Source organism: Colias philodice, chromosome 13 (genome assembly GCF_061535455.1).
Source record: "Colias philodice isolate Cphi_HAF_F1 chromosome 13, ilColPhil1 Martin Lab GWU primary, whole genome shotgun sequence".
Classification (NCBI taxonomy): Eukaryota; Metazoa; Arthropoda; class Insecta; order Lepidoptera; family Pieridae; genus Colias; species Colias philodice.
The window spans coordinates 9718692-9737251 of NC_143098.1; the positions used below are offsets into that span (position 1 = coordinate 9718692).

The following is an 18560-nucleotide window of genomic DNA, read 5'->3' on the forward strand; positions in this document are numbered from 1 at the left end:
CGAAATATATTATTATTATTAAAACGATACAACCAGTAATGCTTGTTTCGTTTTCCACGAACACGGGGTCAGGTAAGCTGAGATATTAGATTATACAGAAATTCGATATCTCATGGTTGTTTCTGAAAAAGTATGACTTCTATGTGATAAAAAAACATGCAATTGATTCAGCTAACAGCTAGTCAGGCCAAGTGCCTTGTACTATTTATTTCGTTGTTATTCTTGGACAATGTACATACTTGGATTGGTCATTATTGCCTAAACTATTGGTTGTCATAGATAGTGTACCCAGGTGTAGGAGTATTGTTAATCTGTGCTCAAAATAAACTCATCCCAATTTACACAGCTGATTTATTAGAGCTAATATCACTAGGTGGTGTTTAACCGCTTTCATTAATCATAACGACCCTCGCCTAAGATTAAAATTCTATTAAAGGTCTGCATACTAATTTTGCTTCTACCTTCATTTTATATTTTGTTGTTTTTATGTATACGCTATTTGCATTTACATCCAATGATATTATATAAGTAAAACGGTCTAATTAGGTTACCAACTCAACATTCGATCTTCGAAAACGGCACACTAACACCGAACGTACACACAGTTTGATAAGTATTCAATTTTCGTGATCCAAAAAAGAGATAACTGCAGTCACTACACTTTATCTTAGCCTAAAGACCGAGAAATCAATTCTGGCTAATTACCCACATTTCCGCCGCTTCCGGAGGGCATTAAACCTATGTATAACTTTCTACTTATAATATCATCATCAGAATTATTGGACTTACAATATTCCGTATACACTAGTAAATTACACCTACATTGTTCTACAGGTTTCCTCAGCACAGGCGACGAAGCAGCCCCAGGGAACATAGGTCTCAAGGACCAGTCCTTCGCCCTGCAATGGATTAAGGAAAACATCATGATGTTTGGAGGAAACCCGGACAGTGTCACATTAACTGGGTGCTCCGCTGGCGGCGCTAGTGTGCACTATCACTATCTGTCACCTATGTCGAGAGGTAAGTGATAAAGTGGCCGGTTTTGCAAATTCTGCAAGTGTTGAGTTTACTGTTACGGTTAAAGGAAATTTAGAATCGATTTTATAATATATTATTCTGTGTGTGTTATCTACACTAATATTATAAAGAGGGAAACTTTGTTTGTTTGATTGTAATTTGTAATGAATAGGCTCATAAACTACTTTACCGATTTTGATGAAATTTGGCACAGATAATCTTTAGACCCTGAGAAAGAACATAGGCTACCTTTTATTGCGAAATATGTACCACGGGCGAAGCCGGGGCGGTCCGCTAGTGTTAAGATAATCAGATACAATGACAAATAAATAATCCTCGATCGAATCGAATATTTCGACACCAGTTAAAAAACAAAATATACATACATATTTCTACAATACTCGTATATATTGTATGTATTTCAAATAATTATTCTATTACCAATAAAATATGCAACATGTATCTATTTATACCAACTTTTCAAACCACTGTATTGATATCATAAAATTGAAAAACGTCCAAGAAGTATGATTATTAATTCAATATCTTATTGAGCGTGTTTCCCGTTCAGCGGTCGGAAATGAAATGTCACTCAACTGCCGCGCGTGCACTTGATGTGAACGTTTTAAATTGTTAAATACCTTCATGTTTGTTATAGCCTTGTGTAGGTATTGTAAGAAATTTATAAGGAAGTTTGATTTGAAAAATGATCACCGTGATGGCTTGTGTTTTTTTTTTGGGAGTAAATAAACAATAATGATGACTAGAGAATATTTTTGTATTGACAATTTAATTAATAAATGCAATAATGATACCATTTTAAATGCACCAATATAAAAGGACACAAATACGGTATGCTTATTTACGCACAAAAAGGCGACCGTGTCGCTTAAATAATGATCTCTTCCAGGCAACCTTCGGTCGAGGATTATGAGAATTAAGTTTCACGAATAGGAAGAGGATAAGAATTGTTTTTTTTTTTTTCCATAAAATTTATTATATTAAAACATCAACAAAAAATAAAACTTAAGTTTAACGTCGATAGATAAACATGGTTTAACACAAAACCAATCAAAAAAATTGTTTACCATAATAATCTCGAGGCTATACGTCAGCAGTCACTCACATATTTTTTATAATAACGCGTATTTACTTTATAAAATTCTCATCTATTTGTAACATACAAAGTAAACAAAACTATTATTGAGAACAAGTTTTCTATTCTTAGATATATAATCGTTCACAATGCAACGATAACAAACTAACTAAATATTGGTTTAGATTTATAAATATATACCTTAAGCATTTATCTAGGGACTCATGTTTGAACATACTTAGATAAACTTACAAGAATCGTACTTAAGATGTGCTGTTTAATACTTATTTACGACCCGTTGTTGCCTGAGTTGCATGCAATAATAATTAAAATAGAATGCAACAATGTCTATTAACTATATTGATATCTCCGATAGATATTCCTTTTTAACTAACTTCCAAAAAAGAGCATCTATATCTATATCATTCATTAAGTTGGAACTCATGAACGGATAAATTTTAATAAGACTGTTAGATATTTGTTTGAAAAACAGTTCTAATGATAATTACGGGCTTTTTGCTGCTTATAATCTATCCAGATCCATTTCAGTACTTCAGTTTCTAAAGATATCTAATAGGTAGTAAATTATATGAATCTGCTTACACTCTTCGCCTCAAATACACATTTACATAATTAATAACATACACTATGCGTTTATGCAACACGAAACTAAATCAATTAACTACTTATATATAATTATATGTAATAACGAATCCTGCTCATCTAATTTCCAAACTCCATAAAGATTAATTATATAGGTACTAGATTAAACAAAACATTTATATTGCTTACAACACACAATATAACAAATAGGTACGAAACAACATGTAACATATACCAACACAATTATTGTATCCCAACCAGACAGTACCTACCTACCAGTTAAAATTTCACAAGTTTAATTATGTAAATGCATTTAACAGAGTCAAACAAACCCATCTCAGAGTAAATAAACGCCCGCGGGTATTTGCATGTTTACCGGCTAAGTTTCACAATAGCCACGTGATTTGGAATTTTGGAGTCCGTGAAATGGGTCCGCTGGGTAACTATACATATAGATTGGGATATACTAATAGCAATAGGTAGCTATAGTATGTGGACCGATATTCTACTATAATATTATACATGCGAAAGTTTGTGAGGATGGATGTATGTGTATGTATGTTTGTCTACTGAACCGATCACATTAAATTTTAGCACACATATAGAGGGTAACTTGGATTAACATATAGGATAGGTTTTATCCCGGAAATCACACGGGAACGGGAACTGTGCGGGTTTTTCTGTGAAAACGCGGGCGATGCCGTGGGCGGAAAGCTAGTTAATAAATAAATAAATAAATTATTTATTTAGAAGTAACAAGGATATAATAGTGTAAAGGTGCGGATTGTGCGTACACTGGTATGCGTAGTTTTGTTGTACACCATTTTGGAACTTTCTATGGAAAAATCAAAGCATGTTTCTGGTCTTTTCAATTCTTTCGAGACATTAAAGACATAAAAAAATTGCATTGAAGGCTTATAAAAGTTGAGAACTATTGTTTACTTTAAAGTTCGTTCCGCCGCTCGCAAAGCTATTTACTGGCATAAAAATAATCATTGAAAAAAAGCATTGAAATAACATTTGAATCACATGGAACAAAAACTTGATATTGTAGGAGAGCCCGTGGGAGATCGTCCTTCACCGATCTGATAACCAGATGAGACGTATTTTTTATAAAATATTTTTTACTAGCGGTCCGCCCCGGCTTCGCCCGTGGTACATATTTCGCAATAAAAAGTAGCCTATGTCCTTTCTTGGGTATCAAAATATCTCCATACCAAATTTCATGCAAATTGGTTCAGTAGTTTAGGCGTGATTGAGTAACAGACAGACAGACAGAGTTACTTTCGCATTTATAATATTAGTATGGATTAACAAATATTGCTTGCCTATCGAAATGTGGTCGCCAATTCGCAGATTATATCCTTTGAATACATACCTCCTGTTTTGTTTATGGTTACTGTCCTATTTCGACCACTAGTTAAAAAATTCGGCCGATATCGAAAAAATAAAAATAACATAAAAAATATTGTTATCAATCTGTAGGAAATATTTAACTGCATCCATTTAACAATTGCAACTATGACTAGTTGCATCCGAGGTTAATTGAATCATGTCTGAACTACGTACGATTATTGACATTGCTATACAAAGTTCATTACCATTATTACGTACAATATTAAAAATTCTAACTAAACCTAAAAATAATAATTAAATCTGAAAATTTATCTGTCTGTCCCTCTGTTACTATAGGTACCTACGTTTACGTATTTACGGCTAAAACATAGCATTGATTTTGGATAAATTTGGAATGAAAATACTTAGTCGAAAAACAACGGTAATTGCTTGCCTATCTAAGACTAAGACTACTTTTTTAAAGAATCAATCATAAAAGGGTGAAATGGGGGATGAAAGTTTCGACCAATTTTGTACGCGAGTGCAACCCCGGGGCACAGTTAGTACCATAATATAATACTATACTGTTAGTCCTAACTAACATTATAAATGCGAAAGTTTTTGAGGATGTGTGTGTGTTTGTTACTCTTTCACGCAAATACTACTGAACCGATTACAATGAAATTACACATACACATGTAGAGGGTAACTTGGATTAACATATAGGATGGGTTTTATCCCGTAAATCACACGGGAACGAGAACTATGTGGGTTTTTCTTTGAAAACGCGGGCGAAGCCGCGGGCGGAAAGCTAGTACTATATATTTCTTCCTTATATTTTCTTACAATAATACCATATACATTTTTCCTTAATCTTCGTATTATGTAAACGTGACGTGTTATTTTAATAATGTATACCGTGCTACATAATACAACATAGCAATTTGAATATTTTCCTATATAATACAATATAGGGCAATAAGGGAAAATATTCAGGAAAAATTGGAAAAAAATATAATCAAATCAGTCTTAAGTGGTACAAAATATCCGTGATCATTTAATCGAATCTAGAACTTATACATACGTATTATATACTCCGATAATGATAATTTTACTAAATAGGTTCAAGGTAACGAAAAAACAAAACTAACATGATCATAACACAATTGTAAAAAAGACTACCTATTCAGGCATAATTTAAGTAACTAGGTATTTAGGTACAAAATAAAAAAAATGATATTGATTTTAAGTCAACTGTTCAAGTATTTTAAACGTTGCTACAGGAAAATGTAAATATATTATGTTTAAGAAACTTCGAACTCACATATCCTTTTAATATTAAAACTTCGGTATTTTGCATTTTTCTTGCTAAACTACATGCTCTCGCTAATCCATAACTTCCATAAGATGTTTCTTTCGATTTCAAGTAAAAAATATCCCAAACTATTTGCAAATGATCTCAAACTCTGCAGATTTTTTAAATATTTAATACAGTAGATATTATGTAATTCGAAATTAGTTGTAAATTCAATATTTTTTTATGTAAGTTTATATTTAGGGATGTAACGATACCGATACCGATACCGATATATCGGCCGATATATCGGCAAGCCGATATATCGGTATCGCCGATAATAAATCAACCGATACCGATATTTTTTTAATAAATTCTTTCTTTTCTTTTATGTTTTTGCATTGTATTCATTCATATTGTTTTATTTCTGTTTCTGTAATAGTGTTAAGGAAGAGCGGAACCTCCTAACACAAGCATTTTATTTGCTTACTAGGAGTGTTCCAATCACAAATTTGTTTATGTAAAGGAAAGAAATAAGTAATTTTGAATTTTTTTAATTTTTAACGTGATAACGTTTTTAAAATCGTTTTAGTCGGGTGACATGTTCATAAACTTGTGTCACACCAAAACCTCACGAGCGCGATCGCAGGTATAACGAGAGAGAGACGGACCGATCTCCCGTTTCATCTCGAGCGCTGCCACTGCATTATGTTATCACGTAAACATGTTGATCGTAAACCTACTTTACAAACAACCAATTTTTTTGATATCAAATAATTCAAAAACCCGCGCCCAATGAACGATGCGGGAGGCCGCCCGCGCGTGCGCACATTGTTTTCTGAAAAAACTATACCAATAGTAAACTTTTATTACCTGTACTGATTGTATGTGTATTACTTAAAGTTTAACTGACTTCGTAAAATAATAATACTAAAATAAATGGTTTTGTTGTTTTTTGATTTGGCATTTTTATTTAAAAGAATACGATTAACAGTGGTCTCTGTTAAATGTTGGTAACTTTTTATGCATAATTCACTATTTATTTTTCTACCAAGCCATCGATATCGGTATCGGTATCGGTATCGCCGATACATTACTACAAATATCGGTATCGGTATCGTATCGGCAAAATCATGTATCGTTACATCCCTATTTATATTCATAGTAATGACAATTAATTCTTACATTTTGCTATGAAACTTCACGAAGCAAAGCTTTATTAGATAATATAATACAAATATAACGATGTATACTGTATACCATAGTCCATCGCTAAACCCTCGAATACTATACTGTCTTAGTTAGACCACAGAATAATAACTAGTAACATAGAGAAAAATCTCTAAAACACCAACCAAAAAACGACCTTCCACCCATTGCTATAACGTCTATTTTCAGACAAATTCCACCGCGGCATAGCCTTCAGCGGGTCCTCCTTCGCGTCCTGGACACATTCCATCAAACCAGCAGAGAAAGCAAAGGCCCTGGCTGCTGTAGTTGGCTGTCCTACAAATAATAACAAGGAAATGGTGGATTGTATGAAGTACAGGCCGGCTGAGGTCATTGTGAAGGCACAGATCGAGATGTATGTGAGTATTTTGGGTATCTTTTAGGCTACCAAGCATAGAAAGTGAAATACAATAATTAAAAAAAAACACAAACATAGTATGTGCATATTATGTTACTGCTTACTATGTAGTATATTATTAAAATAAGGTACCTACCTATTGATGTTATGTAATAGACACAGTCCACAAAGCGCTAACTTATAAGTAGACTATTTAAACAACATAATATGTAGTATGCAATATCGTACGTCAATGGTTATCGTTATTATACAGGGTGTCCCAAAAAGTAGTGATGAACGCAAGTTGGGAGGTAGAGGACCTAGAGGGCTATCCGAATCACCCCCATATATGTTATGCGATTTTTCGTATTTTCGGAGTTATGACGTTTTTTTCAATTTTTCTGCTATCGCCGAGTACGATGATATTTTCACTCATGGTGACGTGAATTATTGCGCTAGATGCTTGATTTTTTTTGTGTGCTAAGCTGAAAGATAGGTCAATTCAGTATGGTAACATTTATTATCGTTAAATCTTCAAATGGAATAAAAAAAAGAGTTTAATGTCAAGAAAGATAAAATTATCCAGTATGTTCAAAACTTCAAGGGCCCATAAAAAAATAAAATCACATGAAAAAAGTTTTCCATTTGGCTTTTAAAAACTTGCTCTATCTATTGGGTAGCTACCCTAAAAATTTCATTTTATTATTCAGAAGGTTTCAATCGAAAAATTGAAATCAAATGTGGTAAGTGCAAATATTTTATTAACATGATGATCATTAAAACTAATAAATAGGTGTTTAATTACCAGAAATTTTTAAAATAACCCAGCTGTGGCTCAATGCAAGTGCGACATCACCTTAAAAAGTTGTCTTTTAAATGTCTGAATGCCCTTTTATCATTTTTAATGGTTTCTTCTGCTACTATGAATTTCGGGGTTATTTCGTCCAAATTGTGGCATTCTTTCAAGTAGCCGAGGTCTTTTTAGTATCCCCTTTGAAATAATTCAATGGGGTTTAGGTCGAGGGACCGTGGAGGCCAGGATTTAAGGCAGGCGTCACCGGCGCATGCGCAGGCTGCAACGACCAATCTATCTTTCAGGGTATCTTTGCCCTTTAGCCTGGCCTCCACGGTCCCCGGACATAAACCCTATTAATTTTTTTCCGTGGGGATACTACAAAAACGAGATACTGCCATAATTTGGACGAAATAACCCCGAAATTCATAGTAGCAGAAGAAACCATTAAAAATGATAAAAGGGCATTCAGATATTTTAAAAGACAACTTTTTACGGTGATGTCGCACTTGCACTGAGCAACAGCAGGGTTATTTTAAAAATTTCTGGTAATTAAACACCTTGTTATTGGTTTTAATTTGTTTTTATTAATCATCATGTAAATTAAATTTTTTCACTTGCCTCATTTAGATTTCAATTTTTCGATTGAAACCTTCTGAATAATAAAATGAAATTTTTAGGGTAGCTACCCAATAGATAGAGCAAGTTTTTAAAAGCCAAATGGAAAACTTTTTTCATGTGATTTTATTTTTTTATGGGCCCTTGAAGTTTTGAACATACTGGATAATTTTATCTTTCTTGACATTAAACTCTTTTTTTTATTCCATTTGAAGATTTAACGATAATAAATGTTACCATACTGAATTGACCTATCTTTCAGCTTAGCACACAAAAAAAATCAAGCATCTAGCGCAATAATTCACGTCACCATGAGTGAAAATATCATCGTACTCGGCGATAGCAGAAAAATTGAAAAAAACGTCATAACTCCGAAAATACGAAAAATCGCATAACATACATGGGGGTGATCCGGATAGCCCTCTAGGTCCTCTACCTCCCAGCTGTCGTTCATCACTACTTTTTGGGACACCCTGTAGTTTATGGATTTCGCTTAATTGGCGATATTTTTTTTGTAACTGCGCGTTTTCCACCCTATAGGTAGCGCAAAAGATGAATCATTTTCAATTAAATCCATTGCAATCCCTAATTCCTTCTCGTAAAAGTAAAAGTATCAAGTATTACGCCATATTATAAAATAATTAATAGTTGTTTGTAATAATATCTACCCATTTCATAAATTTTATTAAATTGAATATTACTAAGATATTTCATGATTGATTTAAAAAAATACTACTTAAAATATAGGAATGATCAAAAGATCATTGCGTTCTTCTAGCAAAAAAGGGGATTAATAAGAGCGCATAGTTCTGTGGTTCTATAATTCAACTCGGTACAAACACGTGGAAGTATAAATTATACAAATTATACAAAACTTGATAAAAAAACAGGAAATATCCATATTGAAAGATCTCAACCGATAATTAAAATTGCAAATATCATTCCTATAGATAATTACAAAGTATTTGATTATAGTTTCGCGTGACAAAGGATGCAGTTTATTTCTTTATTTACGTCAACTGTTAAATTGTGTTGTAACAATAACAAAATTACAATATTTTGAAATAAGACTTCTTAAGGCACGTTGAGAGTAAAATTTCAAGGTCGTGCCATGGCAATACCGTCACATAGAGTAAGGAGACGATTCTGTTATCTTTGAATCTTGCCAAATAAGTTTCACTTCTGACACATGTGTTCGGCACACGCGCTTTTTTGTAGTTGTAAACTCTTATCCTACTACATAAACGTGACTATTGTGTAATTACCTAATTAAATAATGGTTTGTTCCTAAATTCCGTAAAAAAATCATATACTTAAAAAATTGAGAAGTATGAAAAAAATATTAAATGACGTCATGCAAATGCGGATGGTCTATCAGCACGAATTTTGATTTGATGATAATTTAGAGGCAAACTTACCTAAATTACTGAGGTTAGGCCTAAATTACTAGGCTCTTATCCGCATCTCTGTTATATAAATCTATTGTGGGGCTTTGTATAGTATTTCGTTTATTACCAAAAAATAATTGGCTGGTAAATTTCAAATTTTTTGTTTTCATGCGGATCTTCAAAGTATTTTATAAATAATCAACCGTTTCACACGGGTTCAGTATAAAAACTATCTGTTTAGCAAATCTACATAAAAAAAAAGTACAAACATTCATAACATTATTCGTTATTAGGATTAGTCATTATAATATAATTTTCCATGTAAGTACAAAAAAACACGCAACATTTTTTTTTTGTTTTTATTAGTTTAACCAACCTATTAATCCATCAACTGTTTAACATGATCTTAAACTTTAACTTAACCTTTTTAAATTCAATCCCGTCAGCTTAAATAATCTTAGCTAATATCAAGTGGAAAATTTTAGTTTTTATGTGTTGTTATTGTTATTGTTGATTAAACTAAAAAACTCGATCCATTTTTTTACCATTTGAATACTACGTATTTAACGAGTAACATATTTGTTTTTTGTACCCGAATGAAGTCGGGGCAAGCGTCTAGTATACATAAAAAATATTTAAAAAAAATACAATAAGTCACATATTCCAATCCCGCCTTGTGATCGATCTTTCTATTTACAATGCATTTGATCATTTCTTTTCTATTCTTTAAATTTTTATATTTTTTCTGTTATTTATTCCAGGATTGGAAGGTCCACATGTTCACACCATTCACTCCCACAGCTGAGGTGGGCTCTAAGTACCCATTTTTGACCCAGTACCCGTACCATGCGGCCAAATCTGGGTCCGTTAATAGCGTGCCCCTTATAGGGTCTGTTACTTCAGAGGAAGGCTTGTATCCTGCTGCAGGTAACTATAATTTTTTATGTAAGTTTTTATACTAGGTTTAAATGATTTATACCACAGTATGTTTATGTAACTAGAGGGAAAATAAGAAAGATGGCAATCACTGTACATATTTAATAGAAAAATCATCTACATATTTGTTAAAGATATAAGTGAAGTATAATGTCGATAAGAGTGGGCAGATGAATATGTCTATGTTTTAATTATCCATTGAATAACTGTGTGTTTTTGACTTCACTGGGAATCGAATCCAGGTCCCGATGAGGTTTGAATTACTTTTATTTATTTTAAACATTTTAAATTATTTTGTATACTTAAAATTTTAGGCTAATTATTATTACCTTTTAATAAACAAATCATAATCATTAATTACTAACTAGTATTATTTTTTATAACAAAAAAAGGATCTATAAAACAAGCATCTTGATCTACCTAATACCAAAACAATATAAAACCACGTTTTTATCTCCGCCATGTTATTTGAAACGTAAGAAAAATAATGGTCTATAAATCTCAGACACTATTAGAAATTTTTGTTTGCTTTATATTTTCTTCTTCAGAACTCTCTTGCTATCAAATTTATTATAAATCGCGCTTTTAAAAGAAAATGGAAATTGTTTTGTATGAGATAATTATTAATTATATTATAACGAGTTTTTTTCGAGAGTTTTATCGTGGTTTTATCACTACATAGTATAAAACACAGTCGCTTTCTCTGCCCCTATGTCCCTTTTTATGCAAATCTTTTAAACTAAGCAACGGATTTCAATGCGGTTTTTTTAAATAGATAGAGTGATTCAAGAAGAAGGTTTTATTATAAATTTATGAGGTAGATAAAGCGGGCGAAGCCGCGGGCGGAAAACTAGTTACGAATAAGAATTAAACATACTAAACATATGAACATAGTCTTATCCTGAGATCTTATCGTATGCGGTATGTTTCCTTTTTTGCCATAAAGTCTGATAAATTTTTACCAACCATACCATGGAGGATATAGCCTTCTTAGCAATCTCTTCTCAGGAGATAGCGAGCCTTATCGATACAAAATGTTGCTAACACACCACGAGAAAACAGTGCCTATTTTTTTCCCCTTTAATCTTCAGTTAACTACCTTCATTTACAAAATTTGCTTGTGCTTTGCCCTTCCATGTTCTAATTACCATCTTCATAAAAATATTTTATCTATTACCAATTTTGTTTATTAAGCTATTGCATAGCTTCTATCGCGGGCCTTGAGCGCGGGGACCGAATCCAGAAATTCCGTAACGAAAAACCTCACGCTCCCCACTCCGACGGGCGCGGAGGTGTGGCTTGAAGGCATAGCATGCAATAGCTTTACCGCGGCAGTCCCTGAGTGCCACACGTCTTTTTTATTTATTTCTCAAATTTCCAGCATACCTCACGGACCTCAGCATTCTACCCGAGTTAGAAGCCCGATGGGATCATCTTTCGAGTAACATCTTCGAGTACAACGACACTTTACCCCTCAGCCTCCGAACTGCTGTAGCGAATAAGATCAAACAGTTTTACTTGAAAGGCAAACCTGTTAGTGAAGAAACCTTTGGAGAACTAGTACAGGTGAGGAATTCATTTTTTTTTATTGATGAATCGCTTGTTTTTTTTAAGTTCTGTTATCGTGGCAAAAGTATCCTGCGTTATTCTCCGATGTTCAATTTATCGAATTGATCCCTCTACAAATTAAAACAGAAAAAATCATAGTTACAATTGCATTATAATAATATAATTGAGCCAGTTTCACTACATACAGCAAGCGCGGATCCAGGGGGGGGGTCACGGGGTCATGACCCCCCCCTGGGCTAGGTCCACGACCTAAGTGGACCACTAATTTAATATTAACTTTTTTTAAATTAACAAATTAATACTGTTCAATATGATGTTTTTATTGAATTTTGAGACATAAAAGTAATATAGAACAATGAAATGAATTACAAACGGTAACGGAAGAGAAATATAACAAAAATTATAGAAAAAGTTTATTAGGGTCGACCTGTGGTCGTAATTTAAGGACAAATAACAGGTTTTTCGATTAAAAAAAAAACTATAACTGCGGAATAAAGTGTAATGGTAAGGTTGTAGTTATGTAATTATTTTTTTTTCTACAACTTTTGCTGTTACACTTTTCACACAAAACCTCAAATATCGAAATATCCCAGTTCGTGGATAAGACATAAAATAGCAAAAATTTTTTTCAAATGAACACTATAAAATACAGTCAAATTACAACAAAAAATCGGCCAAGTGCGCGTCGGACCGAGGACTCCGAGCAAACTTATTTTTTCATTATGTTGTATCTTACAATTTTGTTTAAAGGATTTTTTTCTTTATCTGTGCTTGTAAGTGCTTAAGTCGTTGCTTTTAACCAAATTTCAAGACTGTGTTCACGGGAAGGACCTTGTAGGTTTTGATTGATGATTCCCTTGCAAGTAGTTGCGAATTACAGAATATGCGGCTCTAATTGCTTTTTCTTCAGATTGCGTTGACATAGAATTTGAATTAAATAACAGATTTAAGTTATTATAGACCTGAGTTCTGATGTGAATATCAATTAAATACATGTAGACGTTCATGAGTAAAGGGTTGTAAGTTTAAAATTATTTAAAAATATATTTTTATTTAATTTAATTAAATAATTAGGGTTTTCGCAGTCATTACTACATCTGTGCTATAACACGATACTTTTTACTCAATTTCAAGACTGTGTTTACGGGACAGGGTGCTCCCTGCAGGTATTGATTCCCTTGCTAATGTCGAAATCCTACGGTCTAGGTCCCTTGATGCTGTGAAAAATTCAAACGTTTTAGCCAACGCAATCAAAAGATGCAGCTGTAATTGCTGAAATTTTTCGACACTCCCTAAGAAATCAAAACCTACAGGGTAGTTCCCGAGTACACAGAGTCATGAAATTTAGTACAATCAAACGTCTTATAACGCAGACTAGCTTACCGCCCGCGGCTTCGCCCGCTTTCTCTAAAACCTTATAAATTATATACTATTCCTCTTGAATCACTCTATCTTTAAAAAAACTGCATCGAAATTCGTTGCGTAGTTTTAAAGATTTAATCATACATAGGGACATAGGCACAGAGACAACGACTTTGTTTACTAATTGCGAAAAGCATGAATTTTTCCTTAGATTATAATATAAAAAAAATATTTTAAAAATAATTTAACTTAGAACCCTGTTACTCATGAACGCTGCCATGTATTAACTTGATATTCATACCAAAAACTCAAGTCTAAAATACCTTTACGCTATAATAAAATCAAACTTCTATGTCAACGAATCAGAAGATACAGCCGTAAATGCCGAAAAATTTCGCAAATTTCGACATTCGCAAGGGAATCAAAACTCAAAACCTACAGGGTACTTTCCGTAAACTCAGAATCTTGAAATTCGGTACAAAACAACATCTTATAGTACAGATACAGGAATAATTGCAAAAAATATATATTTTTCAAGTTTGTCTGCCTGTGAAGACCCTTTTTCTCAGGAACGCGTGGAGGTATCAATCTGAAATTCATACCGAATACTCAAATCTATGGTTCCTTATAGCTGTGAAAAAATCAAACTTATAAGCCAACGCAATCAAAAGATACAGCCATTTATGCCGTAAATTATCGCAAATTTCGACATTACCGCAAGGGAATCAAAATCTATAGGTATTGTACTACTTCCTGTGAACACAGAGTTCTGAAATTTGGTTAAAAGCAATGTCAGCACAGATGGAGGAAAAATTGCTAAAACATACATTTCATGCTTATCAACATTCGCAAGTGTTGCCAGGAATCAAAACCTACAGGGTACTTCCCGTGAACACAGAATCTTTATTTAATTGAAACTTACGTCTTACAGCACAGATACCTAAAGGAAAAATCGCAAAAAACATAAATTTAATATTAAAACATATAAAAATGTTTGTACGGAACTCTTGGTTCGCCAATCCGACTCGCACTTGACCATTTTTTTTAAATCTACGTATCAATTAAATTACAAAAATATAGCTTTTGAAAATTGACCACGTCTATGTGACCCCCCCCTGGCACTAAAGCTGGATCCGCCCTTGACATACAGTTATAACTTTTTTATACATTTTTTATTTTTACTGACAAAAAGGTACAGTTAATATATCCCAAAAGTTGTGCAACAGGCCATAAATAGAAAAGAACAGAAGAAAAACACCGCGAAATCAAATACCAAACCTTTATCTATTCTTTCGCACTTTAAATCACATAATTACTCAAGAAGTGTCGCTTCAGTGAAATTTATTGAAAGTCCCGGAGCGCGCACATAAGTTAAACTAACAGCTGATATTTATAGTTGGTGCTATCTAACTGTTGGACGCCAAACAGTCTGTAGAGTGGTATTTTTAGATTATCGTCTAGATTTAAACAGATTACGAGTGAGAAAGTAGTACAGTGTCGTTAGATTAAGCTTTTTTGTGAAGCATGATAAATGTCAAAAATAAAAATATGGCGGATTTTGGCGCCAAATTTTCCACATTAAGTAATGTGGAGTAATGAAAATTTTATAAGCAGATTGCATCTAAAATTTTAATTTTATGAAGTTCAAAAATTCACATAATATATCCTATCGCCAATTTTACGTCAATAACTATATATTATAATAACAAACTTCTATTTTCAGAAACTTGTTTAAAATGCTCACTCTATGTACTATAAGGACTTCTCTTATTTGGCGATTTTTTTACGGATTTTGTGTCTTTTTTTTTCGTTTTTATTTCTACCCTCCTTTAAAAACAATTCCCAGGCGCTCGGGGACCGTCTATTCGCAGTAGACGTCGGCAAGATGGTTCAAATGCACGCCTCTACAACGGGACAACCGACCTACTTGTATAGATATTCGCATCGAGCTGAGTTCAGTTTGTCCAAATTGATGACTGGTAGTGATAAAGATTATGGTGAGTTTTTGACGTGATAACGTCTTATAATTCGATAGAGCCGGCTGCACGCACGAAAAAACATGACTCATGCGGCGTTACCTCGCTCTGAGGCGTTCCATGTAAGGCTTGAAGTGCAAGCGAGAGCGCGGAACGAGCGACAAAGAAGCACAATCGGACGTTGTCACGTTCAACTATCGTCAGTAAACCGACTTTACAGACAACCAATTTTTTTGTATATATGCATGCTTATGCATTGCTTCCTATTTGACTGACCGGTTGGCTTGGTAGTGAACTAGTGACCCTGCCTTCCAAGCCAGAGTTCGTGGATTCGATTCCCACCCAGGGCAAATATTTGTGTGATGAACATAGATATTTGGTCTGTGTCTGGGTGTTAATTAAATAAGTACCTATTTATTTAAAATTATATATTATGTATGTTTATCAGCCATCTGGTTTCCATAACACAAGCGAAATCTTAGTATGGGATCAGATCGTGCCGTGTGTGAAAATTGTCCTGGAATATTTATTTATTTTATAAACATTACTTTTTGACACATTGGTGTAGCGAAAGGATTGTGAGTTTAAGGCTTGTTTAAGGCTGATCAGCTAATATTTTTGATGGCAATTGCAACGATATTACCCCATCTGACAAATTCGTAAGTAATGCTTTTTAAAATAATGTAGGTACATCTCGGCTTTACAATTTAAAAAAAATGTATTTTAGCCGAATACAAGCGTGAGTCTCAACATACATATTTTATGCTAAGACAAGACCTTCTAAGAATACAGTGCACGTTTGTCTCTGTTTTTCGAAATATTATGTTGTTTTAATAATTTTTGTATTCCTGTTTATTTTCTGGGTCATTTTCAAAATATTTGTACGTCACGAAATTGTCAGTAAACTGTTTCGTTAGGAAATGTCAGGAAGTTGTAAAAGTAAGGCTGTATTCAGAATAAGGTAATATTACATATAAAAAAGTAAGAAGTCACTAGTTAAAAAAATATATATATTTTTAGTTACAAAATAATCAACAAACAATCAATTTTTATAATTCTCTGTTTGCTTTTCCTTTTCTTTTCTTCTATCATTAGCTTCTTTCCATTTTTGTCTTCGAGCTTCTTTTTCACTGTCATTAAAAAAGCTGTTGGATATATGTATTTTGAATAAAAATAAAAACAAAAGTAAGCATCACTCGTGTGGGTGGAAAAGCGATCAACACTAAATGCAATAAGGCAAGCGTTATCCCATCAGAAACCACTTGTAAAATTGGAGGCCAAGACCACAGATTAGAGAATAGTTACTTCGCCAAGACTCACTGATCCGCTTTCACTATAAAAAAGTTATCAGATCCCAGGAAAAGTCAAGTCCCTAAGCCCGACTTTACTAACCCTACATCATGGTTTAAAAAAGTATGGCCTGTAGTTACAAAAAAATAATCTTGAGAGATTTATTGTTTTTCTCCTTTATTTTTATTCGTTACATTAATTTAACACACATTTTAATATCTTATTTTCATACTTTACACATGAGACCACAGCTTTACCGTCTACAATTTACTGACGTCAGTAAATGTCAAGAAATTGTTCGTCAGTAACATGTAAAAAATAACCTAAGAAATACTTTTACACAAAAAATAATCACATTTACCATTAGATTGAAAGTGTAATCTATTACTCTAGTCATAATTTAAGTATATTACAATTGCGGTAGGTGAATTCTTCAAAATGTACTTACTTTTGTTGAGAATACGTCGTTAGGAAAATGTAACTAAATTTTTTGCACAGCACACTACAGGACTTCTTCCGTGTCTGGACGACGAACAAAATGGCGGCGCGTTAATGTGACCTTACTTTTCGTGACATGACCAGTGTTGCCAATGATTAGAGTTAGATTCCTCCTCTTTGTGATACAAGAAGTTGGTTAATTATGTCAATAAATCAGTGTCACGAAATTGTACCGATTGATAGGGACATTTTTATAATATGTCATTCTTCGTTTATTTAAGGTAATTTAAATAGTTTAATCTATCAGATATAACACTTCAAACATTGCTTTTTAATTATGATACAAAAAAATAGGAAGTTTCATACAAAAATTCTGATAAAAATATTGGTTTTCATTGTCGTCCACATAGGGGACAATAAAAAATGTATGGAGCTTTTTTTGTTACTTTATTTTCACATTAAATTTATGTTAGAATTTGAATCGCAATTCATTGCTTTTTATCAGAAATGATATGCAGTATGCTTAAGTTTAGTCTGTAAAACGTTAACAATGATTTATTTCAGTCGTAACCATATTTTTTTCGAAGATTTTTTAGGGGGACAAACATTTTGTAGCAATGTACAATTATTTTGAAAACGACTCTTCTTTATTTGCTGTGATCTTTGTTGACTTTAAATATCTATTAAAATAACAACAATACACAAACTCTATATAAAAAAAAGACGGGTTGCACTCCGGGAGTACCGGCAGAAGTGAAAACTTGATTATTAACGTTGAGCATGTTTGATATTTTGGAATGGTATCCGCGCTTTTTCGATGGTCACGTGTCCTGACGCGAGTTTAAGACTTTATACTAGTGTCCGACCGAAACTGGTTTCCAGGCCGAAACCGAAACCGAAACCGAATGTTCGGCCGTGGATTCAGTTTCGGCCGAAACCGAAACCGAAACCGAAACTCACGTGGTCAAGTATGAAATTTCTAAAAATACTGAACTTTGGTGCATTTTACCTATTATTTTGCCTTAATTAGGGCATAAAATGAAAACAAAGTATATTAAATTTGTTGTAATCATTTATTTAATATAAAATAAAAAAATAATATTTTTAAAATATTAATAGTTAATAACAATTTTTATTTTTATTATTTTTTCAAATTAAGTTCTCAGTAAAATCAGTCATCTAAATCAAATCAGTAGGTCATTGTTACTGTTACTTTAAATACTAAGTATTGGTGTTTTGAGATCTTTCTCTTTATTAAAGAGTCTTTAATACTTTGGA

The 18560-nt window shown here is 33.0% G+C and overlaps 1 protein-coding gene across 1 annotated transcript in view; it reads left to right on the top strand.

Moving 5' to 3' along the window:
- Positions 1 to 18560, top strand: part of LOC149483605 (venom carboxylesterase-6-like) — a 33667-nt gene that overhangs the window by 12263 nt on the left and 2844 nt on the right. The window contains exons 4-8 of the mRNA XM_089702765.1: positions 835 to 1020; positions 6744 to 6934; positions 10473 to 10638; positions 12029 to 12213; positions 15425 to 15575. Coding sequence (XP_089558891.1) covers positions 835 to 1020; positions 6744 to 6934; positions 10473 to 10638; positions 12029 to 12213; positions 15425 to 15575 — 879 coding nt within the window. The remainder of the gene's footprint in view (positions 1 to 834; positions 1021 to 6743; positions 6935 to 10472; positions 10639 to 12028; positions 12214 to 15424; positions 15576 to 18560) is intronic.